General features: G+C 41.8%; 1 protein-coding gene across 5 annotated transcripts in view; it reads left to right on the top strand.

Annotated features, from left to right (window-relative positions):
* TULP4 (TUB like protein 4) overlaps positions 1 to 12630 on the top strand; it is a 269619-nt gene that overhangs the window by 239205 nt on the left and 17784 nt on the right. For all 5 annotated transcript variants that reach the window (XM_039529683.1, XM_039529682.1, XM_039529684.1 and 2 more), the window contains 5 exons: positions 3798 to 4032; positions 4515 to 4659; positions 6243 to 6387; positions 7831 to 7924; positions 11052 to 11195. In XM_039529683.1, the coding sequence (XP_039385617.1) occupies positions 3798 to 4032; positions 4515 to 4659; positions 6243 to 6387; positions 7831 to 7924; positions 11052 to 11195 (763 nt within the window). The remainder of the gene's footprint in view (positions 1 to 3797; positions 4033 to 4514; positions 4660 to 6242; positions 6388 to 7830; positions 7925 to 11051; positions 11196 to 12630) is intronic.

Genomic DNA, 12630 nt, shown 5'->3' with positions numbered 1-12630 from the left:
TCGGATGCAAGACAAAGAGAGTAATTTAGTTAAAAGCATTCTGGGATATCTCCTAATACCCTGGAGGCCAATAACAGCACTGGTGTGTGGCCACACCCGACGAGCAGCGCTGCATCACCAGCGCTGCAATCGTTACACCCCAAGCAGACCAGGTGTTCAGCCAGCGCTGCAGCCAGGGAGTTGCAGCGCTGGATGTGCCTTGCAGGTGTGGACAGTTACTAAGTTGCAGCGCTGGAAAGCCTCCACCAGTGCTGCAACTCTCAAGTGTAGCCATACCCTAAGAATGCTTTGGCCATGAGGTCTCCTTCAGGGATGGCATGTAAAGGAAAAGCCTGTGGTTAACTAGCTATCTCTCTCTAAAAAACTCAGAAGAACCTTATTCTGGTGGCAGCCTTGATCCTCACTGTATTGTTTCTTGGTAGACATGGGTATTTTGGGCTCCATGTGAGGAGGCCTCATGTCACAGAGTAGTGACGTAACAGTCTGCTCTCTATGCAGCTCTATGCACATCTGGATATTCTGCTCAGTTCTGCTCACAAGTGTAATTGAGAGCACAATTAGAAGATAAGGGGGTTGAGGAAATGGCCCTGCGATTAGAACTTGGTAAGCAATTCTGTTGATGATACACAAGAAGGGATACTATTTAGCTCATTTTCTCTTTGTTTTGGCTCAGCGAGGCTAGCAGGAGTGAATGACAGTAAAAACTTGGCTTCATCTTTAATTTCAACAGATGTGATTCTGGATTTACATAGGGAATGGGTCTGCTATGTAAGAAAGTGCCATTTTGTAAATAGTAGAGTAGAGTCAGACTGTGAAATTATTTAATTTCACCCATATTCACAATGATTTCTCCAAAGGGTATAATAGATTCACACCAACTATAACAGAGTCTCACTCTGTGAGTCTCATGCCACTGGTAGATGACAGCTACTTGAACAGCTCAAAGGTGTGTGTGATTGGATCATTTACCATTCTAATGGCTGGTAACACCTATTCTTCAGTTCTTCTCTTTCCACGGATAGAACTGGAAGCTCCTCTTAAGTGCTGCTGTTCAGTACTTCAATTTTCACCTATTTTCTAGCTTCAGCAGCTTGATTGATGCTTTAAAGTTGCTGCTTTGTTCTTGTGCCTTTCAGTTCCTACAGCTAAGTGCTCATTTTTATCCTTTCCTGTTTAAAAGAACTACATTCTTTGATTAGTAGCTGGAAGTCAGGGCTTTGGCATGCTAAGCCTCTGTCATGTACTTCTTTTATTGATGTGTGTCCAGTATATTTTGGTTTGGGTCACTTTTCCCCCCCCCCTTTTTAAAGAATGTACCAGATTACATCAAATGCAGTGTACTAGTACTTTAAAAAAAAAAAGATTAATACAAAGGGGATGGATTCCCCAAGACTCCCTACAAAGACTTTATCTACCCCACTCTAAGGGCTTGGCTACACTTCCGAGTTACAGTGCAATAAGGGAGCCCCGGGTGCCCTAGCTCACTCCCTGTCCACACTGGCAAGGCACTTACAGCACTCTGACTCTGCAGCTACAGCTGCTGGTACTCCACCTCGGTGAGAGGAATAATGTTTGCTGCACCTTGGCTACAACGCCCGGGCTTCAGTGTGAACGAGGTGTTGCGTTACTGCGCTCTGATCAGCCTCCGGAAATGTCCCATAATCCCCTTAAGTCAAGTGGCCACTCTTGTCATTGTTTTGAACTCCTGTAGGAATGCGGAGATGCCCTTTCAAAGCTCCGTTTCTGACAGCCGGCATGCAAGCCGTTACTGTGGAATGCTGTATGTGAGAGAGAGAGAGAGAGAGAGGCAGTGGGGGGAGGGAGAGGTCTGCTGCTGTCTGAACTTACAAGACAGCATGCTGACATGCTCTCAGCCCCCCAAAAACCCACTCTCTCTCCCCCCCCATACACACAACACACTCTGTCACACTTCACCCCACCCCTCCCATTTTAAAAGCACGTTGCAGTCACTTGCATGCTGGGATAGCTGCCCATAATGCACCGCTCCCAATGCCACTGCAAGTGCCGCAAATGTGGCCACACCAATGCGCTTGAAGCTGTCAGTGTGGACAGACTGTAGCGCTTTCTCTACTGCGCTCTACAAAGGCTGGTTTAACTCAAAGCGCTCTACATCTGCAAGTGTAGCCATGCCCTTAAAAACTCTGTATTTTGCGGACTGCTGAAATTATATTGGTGAGGTCACTTTCCACCTGCCAGACCATATTTTAGGATTAGAAAATATGGCTTATAGTGACAGATTCAAGGCGCTCAACCTATTTAGCATAACAAAGAAAAGGTTATAGGGGATTTGATTACAGTATCAATATGGGGAACAAATATTTAATTATTCTCTCTTCGATCTAGCAGAGAAAGGTGTAAGACAATCAAGTGGCTGGAAGTGGACAAATTCAGACTAGAAATAAGATGTAATTTTTTAATAGTGAGAGTAATTAACCATTGGAACAATTTACCAATGGTCATGGTGGATTCTCCATCACTGGTAATTTTTAAATCAAGTCAAGATGTTTTTCTAAAAGATCTGCTTTAGGAATTATTTTGTGGAAGTTCTATGGACTGTTACACAGGAGATCAGACTAGATGATCACAATGGTCCCTTCTAGCCTTGCAATCTATGAATCTTTCCTTTTTCCCCTAGGATGTCTCTTATCCCCCAATCCTGCAAACATGCATGTGAATAGTCCCAAAATGGACTAAAAACTTATTTTAGTCACTAAAGTAAGCATTAAGAGGCTACTCATGCGCAGAGTTCTCACATGTACCAGACTTCGCATGATTCGGGCCTTAGGTAGTATATTTTATGTATTCGGGTGCATCTTATCTCTTTCTTGTTCTTGTTTAATTATATTGGGTCAAATTCATCTTCTGTTTATACCAATGATATAGAGTAGACAATGGAGTTAGTCTAGCACTGTTTAAAACGAGAGAAGACCATGCCTATAATATAATGCAGTGTTGTTACACTGTGAATCATGCTTGTTTATGAAAAACTGTTTTGTGTACTGCTAATTAGGTAATTTGTGTGCACAGAAATCCCAGAAATATCCCAGTGCAGAGTTCTATTATAACTGGTACCTTTGCAGAAGACTTACTGTACCTGTAATTCTTTGCTCTCAGAAGGTATGGAGTGTATAATAGACCTCTACTAACCTGGTACCTGCCTTTCTCTCAGAGTTAAGGATACTTATTTTATGTCCTGCTCAGTTTTTTTCTTTATATTCATTTTGAACCAAACTGAGGAGTATTGACTCTGTGTTATTAGCAGCATTTGTTTTACTGTAATGTCCAAAAGCCGCATTGTGCAAGGCACTGTACAAATACAGAGACAGTCCTTGCCCAAAGAGTTTACAATCTAAATAGACAAGCCAGACAAAGGAAGGATTATTAGCCCCATTTTACAAATGGAAAACTGATCTGCAGAAAGACTGAGGCCTCAGTTCAACAGAGCTCTTAAATCACTTGCCTGAGGTCACATAAGTAGTCTTGAAGAGCTGGGAATTGAACTCAGATTTCCTGGATCCCAGTCCAGTGTCATCTTAATCACAAGACAATCCTCCCTTTAAACTGTAGCTAACTTTTATATTCTGTGTACAATTACCGATCGAATCAGCAGGCACGTGCGTCCTGGTGTGGGTGATTCATTAGCTCAGACATTAATCTATGCTAATTCTGAGCTATCCCAGGCCCTATTCACTGGGTAGGGATGGTATTATATAACAACCTAACTCCAGAGAATAAGAATGACTTGCATTTCTCTTTCCTCCCTCCATTCACTTTAGCCTCCTATCCCAGACCCCAACAATATGAGAGATTTTGTCAGCTATCCAACAGCTGGCAATGAAAGGCTTCACTGCACGATGAAGCGGACAGAAGATGATCCGGAGGTCGGAGGTCCATGCTACACGCTGTACTTGGAATACCTAGGGGGACTGGTACCTATCCTAAAAGGGCGCCGAATCAGCAAACTGCGGCCAGAATTTGTCATCATGGATCCTAAAACCGATGGAAAAGCAGGTATCATATTTTTATAAGTGGATTGTACATATTTGTAAAAATGCTTATTGAGAAAGGGTTTAGACTGAAAGTCAGAGATTGAAGTCCTCTTTGTCCACATAACTAGTACAGCATGAAGCAATTGCAATGCTGTTTTTTGTCGTGTGAAAATGTCTCCACTGTGGCCTAGAATCAAGCCACCAAACTCATTTCATGTTGGCTTTTGGTTCATAAAATATAACTTCTTGCAGACAGGTTGGTGAGGAGTGGATCACTAATTAACAATAAATATTTTTCAATCAATGTCTGGGAGTCACCTGATACAATTGAACACTATTACCCTGAATTCAGGCCATCGGAAATTTTGAGTTTATACTTGGCAGCAAACACTCCCTGCTAGACTTTTATCTTAGCTACTGGTTTTTCCCCCTGATGACTGACAGTTGTAATTGAGATCAGGTTGCTAAAATAGTTCTTACATTTTTGGGGGCCTGTCTTGGTAGATGAAATCTATGGAAACAGCTTGATTTCCACTGTGATTGACAGCTGCAACTGCTCAGACTCCAGTGATATTGAACTGAGCGATGACTGGGCTGCGAAGAAATCTCCCAAAATCACTCGAGCTAGCAAATCACCCAAACTCCCCAGGTAATGGTTTCTTGGGCATTTTTTCTTCTTTTCTGTGGGTCTTTTTTAAATCTTGTCATGACACAACCTACATTAAAACAAAGGGGGATGTTCTAATGCCTTTCATAAGAAAGAATTTGCCTGTGGAAATTACAGCTTTTCAGGGGCTTTTTTTTTTCTCTGAGGAAGAACAATTCAGACCTTCTCTGTGGTAAGCTGTAATAATAATAATAGGCAAACTCCACTGCCTTGGTCTGCCTCTCACAAATAGCTAATCAGATCAGAAAAAATAGTCTAAGGCACACTCTGTGTCCAAGTTAGCAAAGGAATAGTCTGTAGCTTCTCTAGTTCATTCTTTAGTCTGTTCTGTTCGCTCCCCAACATGCACCCAGATGCACACTCAATATTTAGATGGAAACTGTAAGGGGAGTGGAGCAGGGATCTGTTTTTGCTTAATAGAAAGTATTTGGGATCTGTAATGAAAGTGCTAAATGTAGAAAGATCTGTCGACTGAGTTGTCTTGTCCCAGTGACCGGAGAAAAAATTGTGAGTGTTTCATCATGTGCTTTCTGAGCAGCTGTCAATTGTTGATAATTCATTCAGCAATAATGTCCATCCAGCTTTGCAGGACAGGCAGAAAAAAAGTAAAGAAAATTACATCAAGTTCAACATTAACATTATTATTATTATTATTTGTATTGGAGTAGCACCTATGGGCCCCAGTCATGAATGAGAGCCCCATTATGATAGGTGCTCTGCAAACATTGCCCCCACTAGTCAGAATGAAGGGGCGTTCTACCCAAAGAAAAAAAAAATTTCCAGCTCTGTTACGTGATATCTTAGGTACACATATATGCACACAACATAATTCTGTATTGTTCTTTTTGTTTTGCATTTCACCATCAAACAGGGCCTGACCCTGCAAACCTGGGCCCTGGTCCTCCAGTGCCATGTGCACAGGCAGAATCCTGGAGCCCTGTTGATATCAGTAAGGCTACCTGCATATCCAGGGTCTACCTGCATGCATTGTGTTACATTTGTTTAATTATTTTCTCCACTGATGGCTCTTTTCACCCCCTCAGACTCTCACTCTGGAATGTCATTTACAATGTTTACGTACATGAGGGAGGCATAAGTAATTTTTTTTATGCTCAGAGGACCACTGACCAAGTTTGTGAAATCTTGGTTTGCACTAGTGGTACAGGTGTCCAGTAGCCAAAGAATTCCTCTTTATGTTCTCATGGACGCTGTCTAAAATCAGTGCAATCTAATAATATATTCTTATGCCTTCATGTGGAATATAAATTGCATCATCTTAACCTCCCTTTTGCATCATTAATCAGATCTAAGGGAATCTGAATCTAAGTCTTGTAACTGAATCTGATTTATATCTCTTTACACATTACCTTTGAATTTTGCCCATAAGATTTAAGATTCTATCCATTAGACTAAGCAGACTTTGTGTAATCCTCCCACTTTCTACTGTAGGTTACATCACCTAAAGAGAACATGCCAGTTTTCTTCACTGTACTTAGTGTATACAGAAATGTTAAGTATGTCCATCTGTGTGTGCCTGATAACTCTAATTATTGCTTTACGTGAAGAATTAATATAGATGCCCGCAAATCTCCAAAGTTGTCGCGAGCTGCTCAGGAGATATCAAGATCTCCAAGGTTACCAATAAGGAAACCTTCTATTGGTTCACCAAGCCTAACTCGACGAGAGTTTCCATTGGAAGATATCACTCAGGTATTGCATGACTGCATAATTACCAGACCTGTACCTAAATATATCTTCTCTCTCCAGAAACAACAGTTTATAATATATATCCAGTGGTAACAATTGAAAGTCTGTCATTTAATGGAGTTACTACGCAATGGTATCTGAGATTCTAGTTATGTCTCTGTATTTATAATAGGAGACACTGGTGGAATCTCAGATAGCATTGTGTAGTAATATCTGGTAAATGATGAGGGTGCTTGCTCCATTGATTTCATGGGGGGCTGCAATTTCACCCTGACTTTTTAAAAGGCAGCCATTTATCTTAGGAATCCTTATATAACAGACTTTTAAATTCCAATTGATATGTTCTTGGCTGTTGAATGTAGAATTATTTTCTAGTCCTTATTCAGTTCTTTGTGACTAGGTATTGGTATCATAATACCACGATAGTCACCAGCTTTGTTGTCAGTCTACAGAAACAAAGGAGTTTAATGGGTCAGGGGAGAGAACTACCCTGTCCTCCACAATTGGTTCTGCCAGGTGATGGTGGGAACACCATGTTGGGGAAGCTAGCACTTCTGCTGTTTGTGCTGTGCACAGTCCATGGGTAAATGAAACACTCCATGCCCCAGGACTGCCTAGCTCACCCATTTCACTAGCACTACATTTATCTGTTTGTATTTCTTTATATATTTTCTGTATTTAAAATATGCAAATGGTAACGTTTGCCTTGTGAAATGTTCTGGATCACTTATAGCAGCAATAGAAAATAGGGCAGAAGTCCAGTGGGCATGATACTTACCCATCAATTAAAATGATAATATAATAATTATACTCACTGTGGTACAGTGCTTTGGGATCTCTGGACAAATATGCTGTATAAATGCTTGTTAATAATTCCTTTCTATTGTATTTATTCTTCACTAAGTGGTTCTTAAACATAAAACCCAATGAGAAAATTATATGCTATCCTGTGATTGTTTACTGCAAAGATATAGAAATGATACACTGTGCTGTTGTGTGGGAGAAGCAAGGATCAAAACTATGCCGGTCTTACTGGCCAGCTGCAGTGCTCTCCAGTTCTCCCTGCTGCCAAGTCTTCCACCAAGTTGTTTGTGTGGTTGCTATATATCTGATTCATGCGAGCTACTGTGATGGTGGTCAGATAGCAAAATGGGACAGTAGCAAAATACAGCCCTGGCCGAAGGGGTGTACTTAGTGGATGGTTACAGACATAAGGCCACTGCAAAAAGGAGAATGAGATGAAATTGTCTTATACTTGAAATAGCTTTAGTGCTCTGAATGTTTTTGTAAGGATCACAAGAGAGCAGACAGTAATAGTTATAAGTGAGTTACGTGTAGATATTTCATTAGAGTTTCTACAAAGCAGTGCTATATTATTTTTTGAAAACAAATATTTACTTTTGCTGATTTGTAAATAAACTTTAAATCTTTTTTTTTTCTTTGCAGCACAACTATCTTGCTCAGGTCACGTCTAATATCTGGGGAACCAAATTTAAGATTGTGGGTTTGGCTGCTTTCCTACCAACTAACCTTGGTGCAGGTAAAACTGACCCCTCTTGATTTTTCCAACCTTGAGCTCTTGCTAACAAATAACACACACACACTCCCTACGATTTTCTTTAAAGTGATGAACAGGCTGCTTCAGTAATGCTGTTAATCTCGGTCACAGGGAAATTTTAGTGTAATTGCAATTTAAATCCCTAAATCCAACAACAACTCAGTCAAAAAAAGATCCATTAAGAATCAAACCAGAACCTGCCATTTTGACAGTTCAGTCGTTTGAACTAGGATTGAAAGAATAATCTTTCCAGTTAGAAAACTTCAGAAATCAGGGGGCTTCTAAGTTATTGTAAGGTAAGTGCTATAATTTAAAAAAAAAAGTATTATTTTTTACAACTGTTCTAACACCTTTTCTAACAACTTTCTAACAACTTTTCTAACAACTTTCTAACAACTTTTCCAGAGCTTTTAATGGGGGAACTCAATTATTTGCACTGTCGCACAGCTCTCTTGCTTAGAGAGACAGCAGCAAAATGGTCGCCCTCACTGAAAGGAACCTTATACACTTTGGGCCCTATTCTCCCACCCTTGTGTTGGTTAGGCCTTATCTTCAAGTTCGGTCCCTTTGATGTCAGTAGGAGCAGAGTAAGGTCCCATTCAGCATGATTAAGGGTGGCAAAATTGGGGTGTGGGTGAAGATACTGAAGCAGTTATAGGAATTTCTAAAAACTCTTCTTAATTGTATATTCTTATTTAGTAGAGATGGGACCAGGCAACAATGCTCTGAATTGGATCCAGATCAAAACTTCCCCATGGCCATTTGGAGTTTGGGTTTGGCCACATCTTTGTTACTTATGAAAGCTTTATACAGAGTAGCTTTTTAATGGGATGTCACTGATCTCTGGAGTTTTCATTGAATCTCTTATTGAAAGCCTGATCAATGTGAATATTTAACCCTAAAGGGGATATTATTGCTGTTAGCTTTCAAATGTATTTAATAGAATAATAGATATTAGGGTTGGAAGAGACCTCAGGAGGTCATATAGTCCAGGGGTGGCCAACCTGTGGCTCCGGAGCCACATGCGGCTCTTCAGAAGTTAATATGCGGCTCCTCATATAGGCACCGACTCCAGGGCTGGAGCTAGAGGTGCCAACTTTCCAATGTGCCGGGGGTGCTCACTGCTCAACCTCTGGCTCTGCCACAGGCCCTGCCCCCACTCCATCCCTTCCTGCCCCCTCCCCGAGCCTGCTATGCCCTCGCTCTCCCCCCCTCCCCAAGCCTCTTGCATGCGAAACAGCTGATCAGGAGGTGTGGGGACGGTTGCTGGTGGGTGGGAGGCGCTGGGAGCGGGGGTGGGGAGCCAATGGGGGCTGCTGACATATTACTGTGGCTCTTTGGCAATGTATATTGGTAAATTCCGGCTCTTTCTCAGGCTCAGGTTGGTCACCCTTGATCTAGTCCAATCCCTTGCTCAGAGCAGGACCAACACCAACTAAATTATCCCAGCCAGGGCTTTGTCAAGCTGAGCCTTAGAAACCTCTAAGGATGGAGATTCTACCACCTCCCCCCTAGGTAACCCATTCCAGTGCTTCACCACCCTCCTAGTGAAATAGTGTTTCCGAATATCCAACCTAAACCTCCCCCACTGCAACTTGAGACCATTGCTCCTTGTTCAGTCATCTGCCACCACTGAGAACAGCCTAGCTCCATCCTCTTTGGAATCCCCCTTCAGGTAGTTGAAGGCTGCTATCAAATCCCCACGTACTCTTCTCTTTTCCAGACTAAATAACTCCAATTCCCTCAGCCTCTCCTCATAAGTCATGTGCCCCAGCCCCCTAATCATTTTTGTTGCCCTCTGCTGGACTCTCTCCAATTTGTCCACATCCTTTCTGTAGTTGGGGGAACAAAACTGGATGCAGTACTCCAGGTGTGGCCTCACCAGTGTTGAATAGAGGGGAATAATCACTTCCCTCGATCTGCTGGCAATGCTCCTACTAATGCAGCCCAATATGCCGTTGGCCTTCTTGGCAACAAGGGCACACTGCTGACTCGTATCCAGGTTCTTGTCCACTGTAATCCCCAGGTCCTTTTCTGCAGAACTGCAGCTTAGCCAACAACTATTTGAAGAGGTATCTTTGTTTTAAAGCCTGCACACCCTGAACTGGAGTCTTAAAGTAACTACTACTATTTAATGCAGGGCTTGACTCTCCTGCTAGCACAAGAGAGGTGCAAATAGCACCACCCTGTACCAGTGGGGAAAATGTGCCCCTGAGGGGATTAAGCTCCTCGGTAGGGCAAGAGTGTTTGGAGTTTATGCCAGAAGAGGGTAGCTTTACATTGCAGCCAGGGCTTCATCTCTTGTCATGGAAGAATTAATGAATTTAAAAAATAGTACCTATCTAATTCAACTAGGTCTCAGTCCTGCACCCACTGAGTGTTGCTATTGATGTCAAAGGATGCAGGATCAGATTCCTAGGTACTAATGCCATGCTCGTCACTGGGCTATGTTAAACAAGCTTCCTGAGTTCCTCTGCTTGGGATAGGAGCAGTGTTTGTCCTGACTAAGGAGCGGTATTGCGTAACTGTATGGGATGTTCCCTACATTTTATTATTATTATTTATATACAGCGCCATGCCCCCCAAAAGCTTACGTAACAATATTTTTACAACCCCTATATTTGCAAGGATTGACCCTCATATTTTTTACATAGTGAGATTTAGGTGGAAACAGGACAAAAAATCCTTTAGGAGGTGATAATAACAACCCTTTTCCTTCTCTCCTTGATCCAGTGAAAAATATTAACTGGCTCCAATGGCCTGTTGTACTGACATGTAGAGATTCAATATTTGTGCAGATCTAAACTCCTATAGAGTGTATAACTAAAGTGATGCTGCCTCTAGTTAAGGACGAGTAACTAAAAAAATAATCCCAGAAAACTTCCATGTAGCAAGGATCCACCTCTGAAATCCTGCTACTGTAATGTATTTCATGATTGTTTGGTTAAACAGAAGTACTGTTAACCAAACTACATAAAATCAATTCCAGCCTACTCTCTGCTTTGAATTGATTTCTCTTGATTCTCTGTTCTGTTGAACTCTGGATCTTCTTTTAGCCTCTCTATCTAACAAGTATTTTTCCTGTTTCCCCTCCCCCCCCCTTTCCAAGTGATTTATAAAACCAGTTTGCTGCATCTCCAGCCCAGACAGATGACTATTTATCTCCCTGAAGTGCGTAAGATTTCCATGGACTACATTAACCTGCCTGTCTTCAACCCCAATGTTTTCAGTGAAGATGAAGATGATTTACCAGGTGAGATTGAATTCAATGTCTGCACCATTCCATGGGCTTGGCTAGTTTTGAGGACAGATTCTTTCACTCTCTGGCCCCACTCCTGTAAATAAACAAACAGAGCAAGTCCCCATTCTCTGAGTTCCCTTTATGGAAAGGTCCTATAGAATTTCATAGGATTGAAACTAAAAGGGTTCTATAGACATTGATTTTAAAAGCCTATAGAATTTATTAGAGAATTACATCCCTATGAAAGAATTCCATTGCTTAGTTTAAAGTTCAGCAGAAAGCTAAACTTCCTCTATTAAATTGTACAGGAATTCTCCATAGAGTGAAGCCCTTTATAAACATCTCTGGGGAACTAATATTGTAGAAGCCTCTCAGACCCATTCTTGTGATGTGACAGCAGCAGCACACAGCACTGCTGTGCAAGACACTTGGGTTTGAGAGCAGCTGAGATTCCCAGAGCAGCAAAGACTCTGCCTAATTGGGAAATGTGATATGATCATTCAGTTTTTTATTTATAATTATGATTACAAGGATGGCAGGAATATTCATGTAGCCTCTTTTTAATGTTATAATCTGGGAGGATATTTACATGATCATCCTGCCCAGACATGAGAAACATAATGGGAGACCCCAGCAATGCAGGCAGAATTGAGGATGCAGACATGGCAAATTAAAGCGGGTGGAGGCACCAGGATCTCCTTCTATAAAATGAAGCCAATAAAGAGGCTGGCGCAGCAGCAAAACATTTAAATTACTTTGTTTGCAGCATTCCTATAGTGTAGAGGGCAATGGGGAAATTCCTGTTCCAAGGTCACGTTTCAGGGGAATCCAAAGTGTGGCTTCATGGAGACTCAAGTCTCTTTAAGGAGGAAGGTGTGGAAGAAAGTTGAAAAATTACAAACCAATAAGGGCTTGGTCTAAAGACCAATGGGAAAGGCTCCTGTTGCCTTTCCTGGGATTTCGGATTGGGTGCTAGAGCCCTGATCTGTTAAAACACTTGACAATGTGTTTAACTTCAAGCATCAAAGTAGCCCCATAGACTTCAATGGGACTAATCAGATGCTTGAAGTGCTTTGCTGAATCACCAGGCCTTTGATGGTATTCAGTCAACACTGAAGGAACTAAAGCACAAAGCTGTGGAGACATGGAGGAGGAGATTTAGTATGTATTTGAATACAAATGCTGTTCTCAGCATTAGATATTTCTTAACATGGAGCCCGATCCAGCTGCCATGAACATCAATGGAAAGATCCCCATGGACTTCACTGAGAGTTGGACTGGATCCATAATGCCTATTCCTTTTATCTGAAAGGAGCTAAAAGATGTGTGGTGTGAGCCTCACCTCAGTTTTAGGGAGACTGGGGGAGAGTTAAGGAAAGTGCAGTGCAATATTTGGACAAGTATAACCTAATTTGGTCAAACTACCATGAGATCTGATAGAACTCTT

This window comes from Mauremys reevesii, linkage group 3 (assembly GCF_016161935.1).
Source record: "Mauremys reevesii isolate NIE-2019 linkage group 3, ASM1616193v1, whole genome shotgun sequence".
Classification (NCBI taxonomy): domain Eukaryota; kingdom Metazoa; phylum Chordata; order Testudines; family Geoemydidae; genus Mauremys; species Mauremys reevesii.
Note: the sequence above shows the minus strand (reverse complement) of the source record. Positions and strands in the feature narration are given on the sequence as shown.